The sequence below is a fragment of the Trachypithecus francoisi genome, unplaced genomic scaffold (genome assembly GCF_009764315.1).
Source record: "Trachypithecus francoisi isolate TF-2019V2 unplaced genomic scaffold, Tfra_2.0 Lachesis_group8, whole genome shotgun sequence".
Taxonomy (NCBI): Eukaryota; Metazoa; Chordata; class Mammalia; order Primates; family Cercopithecidae; genus Trachypithecus; species Trachypithecus francoisi.
The window spans coordinates 30,592,746-30,607,309 of NW_022681473.1; the positions used below are offsets into that span (position 1 = coordinate 30,592,746).

Consider the following 14,564-nt stretch of genomic DNA (forward strand, 5'->3'; position numbering starts at 1 on the left):
AAAGAATGTAAAGAAAATATTTTCCATCTCTGATGAGAACCGCTGAGGAATGAGCTGATCTGATATGGGAGAGATAATTTAGAATTGGTGTAGAGAAGACTTTCTTACAGAGCGGATTTGGAAGACAAGCTGTAGAACTGCATTCTGCAAAGATCAGAGGGAGTCAGACAGCTTTTTGTCTGTAGAGTTTCATGGGAGGCCTCTAGGGACCCTTGGCAGGAGGTGTCTGGAGACCCATGAAAGGGAAAGTCCTATTTCTGGGTCTTACTTTGAATTTCCTCCTCTTAAACCTCAGGCCCAAACAAAACCCCTTTCCTCTCCAGTATCCTGGGCACTGCCTAGCTCGAGAAAGGACGAGGTGAGCAAAGTTAGAATGTCATTTATTTCAGCAGCTTGAGAATGAAGAGATTGAAACTCTAGTCCCTGTTCCGTTTCTGACCCTCAGTGACCTTGGGCAAGCCACTAAACGTTTTCAGGCCTCAGTTTTCTCAGCTGTAAGATGGGTGGAAATAGTACCTCCTGCGGTTCTGGGGTGTTAAATGAGATAATGCATGTAAGTGCCTGGCACATAGTAAGCCTTCAATAGAAGTCAGCTGTGGTTGTTACTGATCATAACTGTCCTACCTCCCTTGCTGGAAGAACAAATTGCTCTATGAAAAAGGCATTTAAAAGCAAAAGGTACTAGGCAAAAGCTGTGATGCTATCAATTACTATTATTAATAATAGGTTCCTAATTACTTTTGCCACGGTATTAAGTGAAGGCCTCTTTGGGTGGGTGATGACTGGGAAAATGGGAACTACTATTAATGGAGCTGCCAGCTCCTGTTACTAGCTCCATTGACATAATATTTCTCTCTGGGAATCCTTTGACAAATCAGCTGAATTTCCTATTCCCTTACCCTAAGCTCTGTAAATTTGATCCACATGTCTCCAGTGTTGTTTCTGTAGATTAATAATGGAGAAAGGAGGAGGAGTCAGGCCTGCACTGGGCTCTCCCAGCTGTTCGGCAGGGTGGGTTTCGGCCTGTAGTTGGGGTGGTTTTCCCTTTTGTTTTACTTGTTTTAATGCTTATGGCCAGCTCTTCCCAGTGTGTTTGGTTACTCAGCTGTCAGGGAGAGTTTCTGCTTTAGGGCCTGGGGCCCTGGCAGGGGGCTGCGGGGAAGAGCCCAATCACGAACTCTTCCTCCGCCTCCAACAGAAACAAAGCTTGGAGGAAGTGCTTTGGAGCAGTGCTTTGCTAAGTCAGCGCTGGATGTGATGAGAGGGGTCGCTGCCATCCAGGAGAGGCAAAGGGAGATGGAGAGGGAGCCTCCACCACATCAGCCAGGAGGAGAGTGGGGAGGCTGGGTCGGGGGAAGGTTGAGCTAGGAGGGCAGGACTGACCATCAGCTGAACCTGCAGAACAATCAGAGAACACACTGAGGCCCTGGGCTGGAGGAAGACCGCTGTGTGCATTTGCTTAAGAAAGAGAAACACATGGGGTTCAGCACGGGGCTGTCCGTGAGTGAAAAAGGCAGTAATAATACAGCCATATTGTCATATGCACCAGCCACACGTAAGGACAGCCACGAGTGAGCTTTAGTGGTGTGTTCACTGGACTCTGAGCTCACACAGGAGTTAAGTATATGCACTGTAGAGCCAGTCCATCCCAGATTTGAATCCTAGCTCTACTGCTTACCTGAGCAAGTTATTCAAAGTGTCTAAATGGCAATAGCCCAATATCTCAAATGGAAGCCAGCAGTACCCATCTCATAGGGTTTTTTGTGTTTTGTTTTGAGACACAGTCTCACTCTGTTGCCAGGCTGGAGTGCAATGGCGTGATCTCAGCTTACTGCAAACTCTGCCTCCTGGGTTCAAGCGATGCTCCTGCCTCAGCCTCCCGAGTAGCTGGGATTACAGGTGCCTGCCACCACACCTGGCTAATTTTTGTATTTTTAGTAGAGACGGGGTTTCTCCATGTTGGCCAGGCTGGTCTCAAACCCCTGGCCTCAAGTGATTCACCCGCCTCAGCCTCCCAAAGTGCTGGGATTACATGCGTGAGCCACCACACCTGGCCCTTATAGGGTTGTTGAAAGAATAAATGAGATAATGTAAATAAAGCCTATGTTCCCAGCACAAAGTAAAAATAATAGCAACAGCACTTGGTAGAGCACGTACCGAGCCAGGCATTGGTCCAAGCATTGACCCCCAGTTACTCAGTTAATCCTCATGGCAGCCCTGTGAGCTAGGTACTCTAGTTATCTCTAGTTAACAGATGATGAACTGATGAAGAGTCTAAGTAACCTGACCAAGATCACACCACTGGTGAAGTGATAGCCAGAATTACGAACCCCAACTTCTGCTCCAAAGCCCTGTCTGCTGTACCTGTTGCTGTTGTTGTCCTTGTTACATCACACGTGTTTAGGGACTTCTAACCCAGACTTGGCCACATCCCGGTGCTCTCCTGTTATCTCAAGGAATTTTCAGAGATTTTATCCAAAAGTGATTAAATTCCTGTGGATATTTTTCTTTAAAAAAGAAAAAGGGTTTGTGGGTAAGTGTTGGAAAAAGATCTGTCCATCAAAGAAACAGTGGTTACCAAAAGTTGGGAATCCCTCTCTAGGTTCTGACTGCAACTAGAATCTCTGTGGCCACATGCTCTTAGGAGCCAACATGTAATTTTAAACCAGTCTGATTTCGCTTTTCTGGTGCTTTCTAAGAAGCTGCATAGTGAGTTGGAGAAATTTACAGGCTGTCACCCTCTGGGATTGATTCTGACAGTTCTGCTCTACTGCTGTTGAAGTGTTAATGAAAAACATTAATTGGATTTGGCCCGTGGCTAGGACACATCCCCTTCTTGAAGTGGAGAAGGCAGCATCCCTTTCAAATGGTTGCTCCCAGCATGGGGAAAGGAGAGGACTCAGGGCGGCACTGCCCTTCAGGAAGTCAGGATGGGCGTTTACATCTGACTCGGCCATCCCTGAGCTGCATGAAAACAAAGCCAGGTCTCTTTGTCACCCCAGAACCCTAAGTGTAGCACAATACCTGGGCTGAGTCGGGCACTCTGTGAATATTCAGCGAGTGAGTGAATGAACGCTTGTGTGATCCAGGAGCCCAAGCAGGCCAGTTTCTAGGTACCTCCAAGAAAGGATGGTCTCCACGTGCTTATAACCACAGCTACGAATGAGCTACTTCTCATTCTGGCCCCTATAGCACCGTCCACAGTCAACGTTCCCAAGTCTTCAAGGCTCAGAGAGATTTTGCCTGCTGACCTCTCTGTCAAGGGCAGGGGAGCAGGGCTGAGCCCTGCCCACAGCAGGCTGGGGCCCACTGAGCTTCCCCTCCTTCCTAAGTGTCACCTGTCTGCCTTCTTTCCCCATAGGTGTCCTCTCCCTCCCAGCATACTTCAGCCCCTACAACGGTGGGTCCCTGGGCCATGACGAGCGAGCCGACGCCTATGCCCAGCTGGAGCTCCGGACCCTGGAGCAGTCCCTCCTGGCCACCTGCGTGGGCAGCATCTCGGAGCTGAGTAAGTGTCACCTCAGTGTCTAGTTGGGTGGTAGAGCCAACAGCAAGGCCCCAGGATTGGGGGAAGGCAGGGAGAGCTTGCCCTCTAGGCTCTGGCCTCCTCCTCCTCCTCCAAGCGCCTTGCCTTCCCTGAAAGCTAGATCTTTCTAGGACAGAGGTTGCAAATACACAAATCTGGATTTCTGGTTTCTCTTTAAAAAACGAACGATCTAGCAACATGGCACCCCATTCCTGCATAGCAGTGACCCACAGGAGCTAAGTAGCAGCAAAGTGGTTGGCATGTGTTCCCCACTTTGCCACAGACCTGGTTTTCATCCGGGGTGGAGGAGGGGGGCCTGTTTCATTAATTTCACCTGCCTGGCCCCACGGGCTCTGAATTCACAGCTGGTGCTCTTTCTCGAAAGACAGCACCCCCAAAGCCTCAATATAATAAAAGGAAGATAACAGCAGAGCTCCTCTGGCTGAAGGCAGGTGTGGCCGGGTGGTATCTCCCAGGACTCAGGGCTCTATGGCACACACTTGGAACGTGATGTGGCTCTTTACCGTTGACAGCTGCTTCCAGGGTGTTAGGAGAGGTGAAATCCCGTGCCGGCTCGTGAGCTCCCCCTCTCATTACCCATTTGATTTGAGAAATCTGACTACATCCTCTGCTGCCTTCATTCCCCCTCGCTCTGTTGAGATCACCCAGCAGAGGGCAGTGACACAGCAAGGGTCACGACACACAGCATAGGCACACCTGGAGTTTCCCTCTGCTCCGGCCTTCTCCATTTGTGATTCCCTCAAGTCTTCTGACCCCTGCACAATCAACCGCAACGGCAAACCTCTGTTTCTTCAGGACGCGGCTTTCTCCTTCCCTGCATTCTGCCTCCTCCCCAGACAGGAAATGAAGGTGCCTGGTTCAAGGTCACGGAGCAGAGCTGCAATAGGGCTGGGAGAGAAAGCAGGATTTCTGACTCTGTGTCTCCTGGTGACATTACAGTAGGCAGGGCCAGGATGTTGTTGCCTGGGTCCCCTGAGGGACCCCCACAGGAAGTGGGTTCTGGTGTATGGCTTCAGCTCCATCCCTGAGAAGTGTCTCCTGGACAATGGGCTGTCTTGGGCCCTTGCACAGTCATGCTTTGGTGAGTTCTCATGCCTTGCAAACAGTAAGGGACACAGCCCCTAGTCCACTGGAGGGCACCTTGGTTTTACTTTATACTTGAACATTAAGTGAACGCCTTCTGTGTGCAAGGCACCGTTGTGAAGCACCATCTTCACTTTATCTCATTTGTTCCTCAGAACAACTCAGCAAGGTATGTCCTGATGAGAGAACGAGGCTTAGAGACGAAAAGTAATTTTCTCCATGTCACACGGATCAGAGCTGGGGGCTTGACTCAACGTGTCTAGAGCTGTTGGCCCCCTGGATAAGACTAGCAGCCCAGCCACCGGCTCCTTGGGGCAGCTGAGATCAAGATTGGGGCTGATCCTTTTCCTCTTCTCATGGTGGCCCTATGCCCATTACAACCTCAGCCCAGCCTAAGGGAGGAGCATTCAGAGGCCTCCCCCAGGGAAGGGCTTGACATCATTCTGCCATTACCATCAGCCAAGGGGCCAAGACCTGTTGGCTCTACCATTTACAATGATCCTGAGTTTTAGTTTGCCCCTTTCACCAACTCCACTGCTACCAACCAAGCCCAAGCTGACCATTTGTTTTGTTTTGTTTTGTTTTTGTGTTGGAGTCTCGCCCTGTCACCCAGCCTGGAGTGTGGTGGCGCAATCTTGGCTCACTGCAACCTTCGCCTCCAGGTTCAAGAGATTCTGCTGCCTCTACCTCCCTAGTAGCTGGGATTATAGGTGTGCACCACCACGCCCAGCTAATTTTTGTATTTTTAGTAGAGACAGGGTTTCACCACGTTGGCCAGGCTGGTCTTGAACTCCTCACCTTAAGTGATTCTCTCACTTTGGCCTCCCAAAGTGCTAGGATTATAGGCATGAGCCATCGCACCCAGCCCCAAGCTGCCCATTTAAAGCTTAAATTGGGTTGTGTCACTCATCTCAATATCTATCCCCTCTATCCCCCGACAATGGCTTCCCGGCTCACTCGGTAAAATCCAAAATCCTCACTCTGGCCCAGGATCCATATATGATCTGACTTCATCACTTCATCCTCTTCTTTGTGGACTGCACTCCAGCTGCCTGGCCTCCTGGCTAAGGACCCTCCCACTCCAGAGCCTTCACACTGGCTTTCCCTCTGCCTGCAACACTTTCCCCTTGATACCCAAATACATTGGTCCTTCACATTTCCAAGCCTCTGCCCAAATGGCACCTTCTCATTCAGGCCTTCCATGAGTACCACGCTCTCATTCCACTGTCTTCCCTCTTGTGGCTTTGATTTTATTAAAGCACTGATCACCACTTGACATGTACTATATATTTACTTACGAATAGTTTATCATGTCTCTCCTCTGACTAGAAGAGTCAGCTTCATGAGATTGGAAACTTTATCTCCTTTGTCCACGGCTGTATCCTCATTGCTTAGAACAGTACCTGGTACAGAGAACAGTTCCTGAGTATGCATGTACATGTGTTAGGAGGAATGAGGTCTATCCCACCAAATGTTTTCTCCTAAAACTCGCCTAGGATTGGTCCACATCCTGGGCCAGCCACTCCTCAGGGCCAAGGGAAGAAACCTCACAGCATCTTTTCACAGACCAGAGAACAGGCTGTGTCATGTGCCAAGTTGCCCTGTTCCTCCCTCTGAAACCAGGGCTTTTGCTAACCTGCTGTGGAGGAGGGAGGAGACAGAGGTGGAGGCCGATATTGCAATTTTTCTCCCTGAGACTGAAGAACTTAATGAGGCTAGTGATACTTGGCACTGAACCCCTTGGACCTCAGAGTGTTCCCTGGGTTTACATGCATTCACTCCCTGAGCCTCGCCAACATCAGCCTGCCAGATAGGATGAGAAGTTTCACTCTTGTATGAGATCCAACTTCACAGGGAGTTTTGGGACTTGTGCTTTTGCTCTGTCCTCTCTACCCACAAAAATTTTAAAGGGAGAGAATACAAAATAAAACAAAACACTTCTTTTTGAAGGGAGCCAGATGTTCTAGGCCTTATTTTGAAGATGGTGTTGAATTCCAGACTCTCTCCTGCTGTTTTTATTTGATGGCTCATAATGAGAGGTGGAAGGACCAGAGTGAAACCTAGCACCTCTAATCAAGTCTTTCATGGTTAACAAGTGGGGGAGGACTTGTTTTTCCTTGCCTGGGGGGTGTTTCTGGGCTTCAGACTAAGGTTTCATTGAGTGTAGGATCAACTGATCCTCAAGTACAAGGAAGTTTCAGAAGAAGCTCTGAGTCCTCACCATGCTTAAACCAAGAGACCAGCCCAGCCTGGATCAGGCCTTCTCAAACTAGCCATGGTGAAGGACCAGAGATTTTATTCCCCCCACTCTGCTGCAGAATGCAACCTTTATAATGTACAATCAAAATAAATGTCTACAAAAAGGAAATAAGACAGGTGAAATGCAAGCCCAATTTTTAAAATTATTATTTTATTAGCTATACATAAAATTACTGTCAAATTTCTATGTAAGTTTTTAAAAATTCACTCTTCACTTCTGAAATTAACTTGCTGCAAACCAGTAAGTTTGGGGACCTGTCCCGGTTCACAGACCACACTTTTAGTAGCAGCCATGCGATGGTCAAGAGCATGCGTTTGGGAAGCAGGGACCCCAGTTCAAGTCCTGGCTGACTGACTTACTAGTTATGCCACTGGGACAGGTCATTTAACTCCTGCAAGCTTGCTTCCTTGTCTGTAGAGTAGAAAGACCCTCCCTTACAGGGTGGCTGAAAAAGTTGAAGGAAATTTTGTCTATCTTTTCATGTCTATCACGAAGCCTAGAAAATATAAAGTGGCAGGAAGCAAAAGGCACCCTAGGAGAAGGTTCAAAGCAAGCCGCTTTCTTTGCCCATAAATGGGTTGCCACGCAGTGTAAGTTTTTAGACGTTGTGGTCAGAGTTCTCTGCAGCCATTTGTCTTTCTGGTCTGAGAGAAACTGGCCACAGCAGGGCTTGGATCGAAGAAGCCGGTGACCTCCATCTCCAGCTGCCTTCATGGTTTTTCTGAACTTTTGGGTTATCTGCTTCTGTTTGGATGGGAGATTCCATTTCTTTCTTGATTTTCTTGTCTACATGAAGCAGGAAGTGCACTGCCAAAGGGTTCTCCACCAATAACAATAAAACAACAATAAAAATAATTAAAGATAATGACTTCTACCTTGTCGAGCCTTTGAAATGATATTTCAACAAGGTTTCTCTTTGATGCTATCACAGACTCTTTGATTTCTCCTCCTTGTGGTCCTGTGGTTCTGCCAAAAGTTATGACATTTAGACCTGGAGAAACGGGAGCCAGGTTTCAACTTATTAGCAGTCAACGTAGCTGTACAATTGGCTGCTGTGAGGTGGGTTGGCTGGTGGTTGTGATGCCAGTTTCAACCACCCATGGAGCCCAAGGGCAGGGTTGGGATCTGGCATCTCAGGGCACAGACTCCTCCTGTCCTGGGAAATGTGGGGCAGAGTTTGACGGCAGGCAGTGGTCCTGGAAGGAAGAGTGCACAGGAGGCGGCCTGTGGGATAGAGGAATAATCATAATAAGACATTAATCGTAACAGTGCTATGTTCAGCCCTACCAAGTACTTACTCTGTGCCAAGCATGATGTTAAGTGCTTTACATTTATTGTTTCTTTGAACCCTCAAAATCGGTAGGGTAGATACTGTTGTTTCCATTTTACAGATGAGGAAACTGAGGTTCTGATAACTAAGTAAGGGATTTCTCTTTCTCTGTAAGGAATCACCAGGGGTGGGGCTGAAGCTGACCTCCAGGGGAACCTCCCTGAGTTCTCAGGCCTAAGGGAATATGAGCTGGAATTAACAGTAACAGGCCCTGATTTGAGGCCAACTGTGTCTGACTTGAATCAAGCTATCAGTTCACTGGTGATTTTCAAACCTGAGTGGACATTAGAATCACTGAGGGGACGTCTACAAACTAGAGATGCCCGGGTCCAGCGGCAGACCAATGAAATCAGGGTCACAGGGATGGAAACCAGGTGTCAGTAACTCACTGCCCTCAGCCCTCTTGGCCCTAGGGTTTGTCAGGAGCACCCAGGCAGCTGAACTCCAACTGTAGGGATGAGCAGTCAAGAGTAGGGAGGAGTGAGGAACCAGGGATGGTGGTGGAGGGCGACAAGGAAGACTTTCCTTGTGGGGATCTCAAACTCCAGGGGTGTCATTTGTCCCTGCCTTGAAGCCAAACACCATCACCACGGCTGTCAAGGGAGAATTTAGCAGCTAATGAGCTCAAATCAAGCCTCAGTAGAAGTTGTATTTTAAAAAGAAATGAATGCATAAGGTTAATTCTTCATTCTCCAAATATTTGCTGAGCACCTAGTATGGAACAGACCCTGTGCAGGGCCCTGGGACACAACGGGACAGAACAGCAGATTCCCAGAAGCAGCATGAAGGTTAATTGAACACATGAATGAACTGGTTCTGCCATGCATTTCATGACACTTCACTGGCCAAATTAAAACCTGTTCATTTCTTCCACCTTAGGGTTAGCCGTGCCCACCCGTGGAGTGGCTCCCTCTAAGGAATCGCCAGGGGTGAGGCTGAAGCTGACCCTGAAGGAGCCGCTTTTCTTAGAGCGGAGGTGCCTGCAGGTGCCGGGGCTCCTTCAGCCCATCCTTTCTCAGCATTGTGGCCTCACACAATGTTGAGCCGTTTCCTGTCTGGGACTGGTGAGATATTAAAAATACTTGAGTTGGGTAGAAACACACTACAGGATATGGGGACCTAAGGATCCCACGGACTCCAGCAGGGCAGGCTGCAGCCCAGCTCACAGTGAAGTCCATGGACTTTGGAGTCGAACAGACCTGAATTCAAGTCTAGACGCTACCATTTTCTAGCCATACAGCCATGGCTAGTTAACTCAGCCTGTGGGCTCTGAGGTGTCCCTGTGGCCAGGAGAATGAATACATGGGGTCAGGAAATGTTTATCAGATAAGCCTCAAGTTCCTTTTTTTTTTTTTTTGGAGATGAAGTCTCACTCTGTCACCCAGACTGGAGTGCAGTGGCACGATCTCTGCTCACTGTCACCTCCGCCTCCCAGGTTAAAACGACTCTCCTGCCTCAGCCTCCTGAGTAGCTGGGGCTACAGGTGCCTGCCACGACGCCCGACTATTTTTTGTATTTTAAGTAGAAACAGGGTTTCACTATGTTGGCCAGGCTGGTCTCGAACTCCTGACCTCAAGTGATCCGCCCACCTTGGCCTCCCAAAGTGCTGGGATTACAGGCGTGAGCCACTGTGCCCGGCCATAAGCCTCAAGTTCTTCATCTGTAAAATGGGAATAATACCCGCTATCACTGTAAGGATCAAATTAAATCATATTTCTGGGGAATTGCATACTTTGTACATAATGAGTCCTCAATAGGTGATGATGGTGGTTGTAATTGGTGCTGAGACAGAGGGACCTTCTCTGCTGAAATACTTTGGGTTTTGTACAAGACAGTGCACAGGAGAATTGCCACAGAGCCTGGCCCTGGCTGGCTGAGGCTGGGAAAAGAGACCCAGAGAGATTCCCTTGGTCAAAGATCTGGGGAGAGGCCCATGGGGGTGGCGGAGAGAGTGGAGATGTCGAAAAAGAAACCACATTACCCTAAGTTCTGGAGGAGACAGGCCCTGCCAAGTATTTAATTCAGCAAGAGTGAAATGAAAGGGAAACGAAATTGCTATTGTGCATCTGGGTGACAGTTTCCACCTCCACCTGTTGGCTGCAGGGCAAACAGTAATTACGCACTAAGGCAAGGAAACTTCAGCCAGGAGCATCCTTGGAAGAATGCGGGCTGTAAACTCAGACTTTGTCTTCTTTTTTCTCTTCCTCCCCTCTGCCCTCCCTGCCCCCTACCAGGTGACTTGGTCTCCCGTGCCATGCACCACATGCAGGGGCGCCACCCCCTGTGCCCAGGCGCCAGCCCCGCCCGCCAGGCCCGCCAGCCGCCACAGCCCATCACTTGGTCCCCTGACGCCCTCCACACGCTCTACTACTTCCTGCGGTGTCCACAGATGGAGTCCATGGAGAACCCCAACCTGGACCCCCCGAGAATGACCCTGAACAATGAACGGTAGGGATCTTCCTTGGGCTGAGCACCTGGTGGGACGTGCGCCCAAACGTGCATTGACCGACCGACTGACTGACACTGACTGACGACTGACCGACAGGGCAAGAAAGGGGCCCTGGAGCTGTGCTGTGCCTGTGAGGAGGTGGCCCAGGAATTCCGATGAATGAAGGCCTGCACTGGTGTTCCATGGGATTTTTTTTCCCCCTGAGCTGATGCACCATGGGGCCACTTAGGCTTGGAACCTGTGCTTCAGCCTCTGTGCCCAGTCTGGCACGAGCTCACTGGGCTCTCCGAAATTCAGCTGCCTTGTTATAAAATTAGATAGTCACACCCACCTAGAAAGGTTAGTGCTCTGAGAAAAAGCATGTAGGATGGGGGCTGGGTGGGAACTAGCCCTTGGCCATTGGTAGCTGTCACCTCTTTTCATGGGGTTATCCCATTCAAAAGTGATCAAATGATCATTGTTGGCGTCATTGTTATGAGGGGTCTTGGGTGTGTTTTGCCCTCATCCATTCATTTAACAGAAGAGACCATCGTGATCCTGGCAGCTCTCTGATCTCCAGCAGGTTAGTGGTTGGATAGCCCCTGGACCCAAGCCTGTGGGCTCCTAGTCAGGTACTTTCACTAGAGGGTCCCAGCACTTTCCTAGCTGGGAGCAGGGCTGCAAAGAACAGATGTGCAGGTTGTGTACTGCACAACGGAACCCAGTGAGGGACATGAGTAGGGGATGCACGTGGGGCCATGTCAGCCTGAGGACAGGATACCTTTTCCAATTGGTTTTCTCCGAGGACTGCCTTTTTGAAATTTTCTACCTGGAAAATATGCTTTTTATAACTTGCCCCAAACGTTGTATGTGCTGGCATGAGCCTCACATGGAGGCCACTGCATGGCCACTTAAGGTACGGTCTGTCCATGGGCTCAAGAGTTGTGTTTGAGGGTCCAGGAAGTGGGAAAGGCTTGCCCTTGGCTTGGGAAGCCCATGTGCACACATTTCACCACAGTCAGGCCCAGGAAAGGCAGAGCCCATGGGACTTGGTGCCCCACCTGGAGGGAGACAATCTGAGACCTCAGTATTGGAAGTCCTGGAGGCTCCGCAGTCCCCTCGCCTGGCTGCCCGCTGTCTTTTGGGGGCGTGGAGTCTCATCAGCTCTATGATCCACAGCTGGCTCCACAGCCCGGTCTGCTTCCTCAGTGCCCCAGAAAACAAAGGCACTAAGGTGGATTTACTGAGTGTTTACTATGTGCTAGGCACTGGACTGAGCACTTTGCAGGCGGATGCTCACTTAATCCACACACTGCCAAGAAAGAGGTGCTCTTCAGAGCCCCGTTTACACATGAGTAAGTGGAGGCATGGAGGGACTCACTGGCCCCACCACACAGGCTGTGCTCCTCATAACCACTACGCTAGATCTCCTATCCCTAAGAGGAATGTAAAACAGCAGTGGCCCAGTACACGCATAGTAGAGTCCCCGTAAATAGTACCATTGCTGTTATCAGTACTAGTATCCTTATGTCATCATTGTTTTATTTCTCTGGGAGCTGGAGGGCGAATGCAAGTCTGAGGAGGGCCACCCTGGGCCTGACACAGAAAGAAGTCTGCAGGTGGAGCCCTGGGCATCCTGAAAGACACCTTTGGCGGGACCTGGGGCCAGAGCACAGGCCCTAAGCCCCAGCTGTTCCTGCTTTGTGGAAAAGTGTTGTGGTTGAAGGAGTCAGCTGGGAAGGAAAAAGGGCAGGAAGACATCTGGGAAGGAGGAGGCAGGAGGCTTGCTTGCTGTTTGGTAAGGTGCTGGGCTGAGGCTGGGCCACCCATGCAGAGGTGACTGGGAGAAGAGGACAGGAGCCTTCTTCAGGCCTGTTGCCCGGACTGCTGGGCCCTCAGGCTGTCATGGCTATAGGCCCAGGGGCAGGCATTCCTCTGCTGGCACTTTCCCCCGCCCCCTTGGGCATCTTTGTCATGTCCTGTGGCTTTCCCCCAGGAGGGTTCCCAGCCCGCAGTACTCTAACACACAGAATCAGGGTTTCTTCGTGATCTGAGTTGCACAGCCCTATGTGGTTATAACAGCTGAGCTTGCATGGTAATAGACATACGTGCATGTGTTTAGATAACTACTTATTTAAAAACCACACTCTCTGTAGCACAAATAAATTGGTAGCAAAGATATTTTTCCATGAATCATTTCAAATGAATATCAGACACATGGGGAATTGGAACCCCCATTAGAAAAACAAAAAGGAACCAAAATTTTTTAAGTTTTGACACGGAAAGGAGGACACCCTAAAAATACCTGGGGGAGCCGACAGCCCGATGGCTCCCCGGTGGCCTGACTCCTGTCGCTGAGCAGATCTGCTGCCCTCTGGCTCACTGACTGGGAAGGCCCTGGAGGCTGTGGGGATCCCTCCTGGGAGCACTGAGCTCACAGCATTACTGCAGGCTGGGCTGGGCCAATGTCCCATCAAGGCCCCAGCACCCTGATACCCTCACCAGAGCTCTGGGGAAAACCTCTCCTGATGCAAATAGTACCTGGAGTTTGCTAGGGTGCCAGAGTGACAGAGCTTTGCTTTTGTGAGTTTGGGGATGTGCACTGTCTGTCTATCTCTGTCTCTTGCGCCACTTCATCCTCTTAAAGCCCGGTCCTCTGTCCCACCTGGAAGCCTGGGGGACTGAGTTCACCCAACCAGAATTGGACAGAGCCCCTAATTTCAGTGTGACCGTGGTTGTCTGGCTGTAGAGGCTGTCTGTTTGGGGATTGGTGGCTCTCTGGGTTTGTCTGGGATTAAGTGACCTCCTCTACTGCCTTACACACATGGGAGAAGGAGCTCAGTTTGGTGACGTGGGTTTGGCAGCATGACACCATTGATGGAACCACTCAAGTCTGTACTTATATTTCTGCTTTAAAGAAAGGTACCCTGATTCCTTCAATTAGGGGCTATGTCTGACCACATCCATGCTGACAAAGGGAAGGGATGTGTGTTCATCTCTTTTGTGTGGAGCTCACTGTGGTGTGTCCTGCTAAGCCACCTGCTGCTTCTGCAGTGTTCGGTGGGGACTTCATATCTTTCCGTAAGAGGCCTTCTCCTCAGAGCTCTCTGCTCTGGTTTGGGAGGAGAGACAACAGGAGGGGGACAGAAGCAGCAGGAACTCAGAGTGGCAAGCGGGCAGCTTTGCAGGGAATGAAAAGCCTCTAACCTCCTTTCTTCCACTGCTGCAGTGAGCCTGCTGCATCAAGAAACAGTACAGGCTTTGGGGCCCTTCCATGTCTCAGGCTCCTCACCTAGAAAATGGGGCTAAGTAATTCTATCCGGTAGGACAAAGTGAGATAACATACGCCCTTCCTTTAAAGCCCATTTCTACCTACTTCTATGCCCAAAGAACATCAGCAAGTTTGGTGCTATGATTACCTCCATTTTACAAGTGAGGACAAGAGGGTGTGGGGTACCTGGCTGATAAGTGGCGAGGCCAGGATTCAAACCTGAGGTCTCTCTCCTCAAGGCCGTTGCCTTTCCCTGTGCCAGGCTGTGGCTTCCCAGCTGGCTGCCGAGACCTGATCCTACAGCTCTGAGGCATGCTGGGTGGGCCCTGGCCTTTGGGGCCACCTTCTCTGGGGCCATTCCAGCCCCACCCCCTCACTATCCTGGGAAAGCTCTGCAGCTGGAGCCTCCCTGCACCCTCCCAGGGTGCCTTTCTCGCTGGCAGCTTTGCATCCCAGGCACCAGCCAGGCACAAGGCAGAGTCTAAAACACAGAATTAGTCACAGCTGCTGCCCTGCAGGGTGTGTCATCACCCAAGATCAAGCTCAGAAAGTGAAAGAGCCTCCTGTCAGGGATCCAGGTTGCCCAGGGAGATCGGGAGCCTCCTTCCTCTGAGGTCTGGAGGAGAATGGACAACCATCTGGTTA

General features: G+C 50.2%; 1 protein-coding gene across 1 annotated transcript in view; it reads left to right on the forward strand.

The window, feature by feature from the left end:
• Positions 1–14,564, forward strand: part of ABTB2 (ankyrin repeat and BTB domain containing 2) — a 211,534-nt gene that overhangs the window by 154,273 nt on the left and 42,697 nt on the right. Inside the window, exons 2-3 of the mRNA XM_033205372.1 lie at positions 3,362–3,508; positions 10,455–10,668. Coding sequence (XP_033061263.1) covers positions 3,362–3,508; positions 10,455–10,668 — 361 coding nt within the window. The remainder of the gene's footprint in view (positions 1–3,361; positions 3,509–10,454; positions 10,669–14,564) is intronic.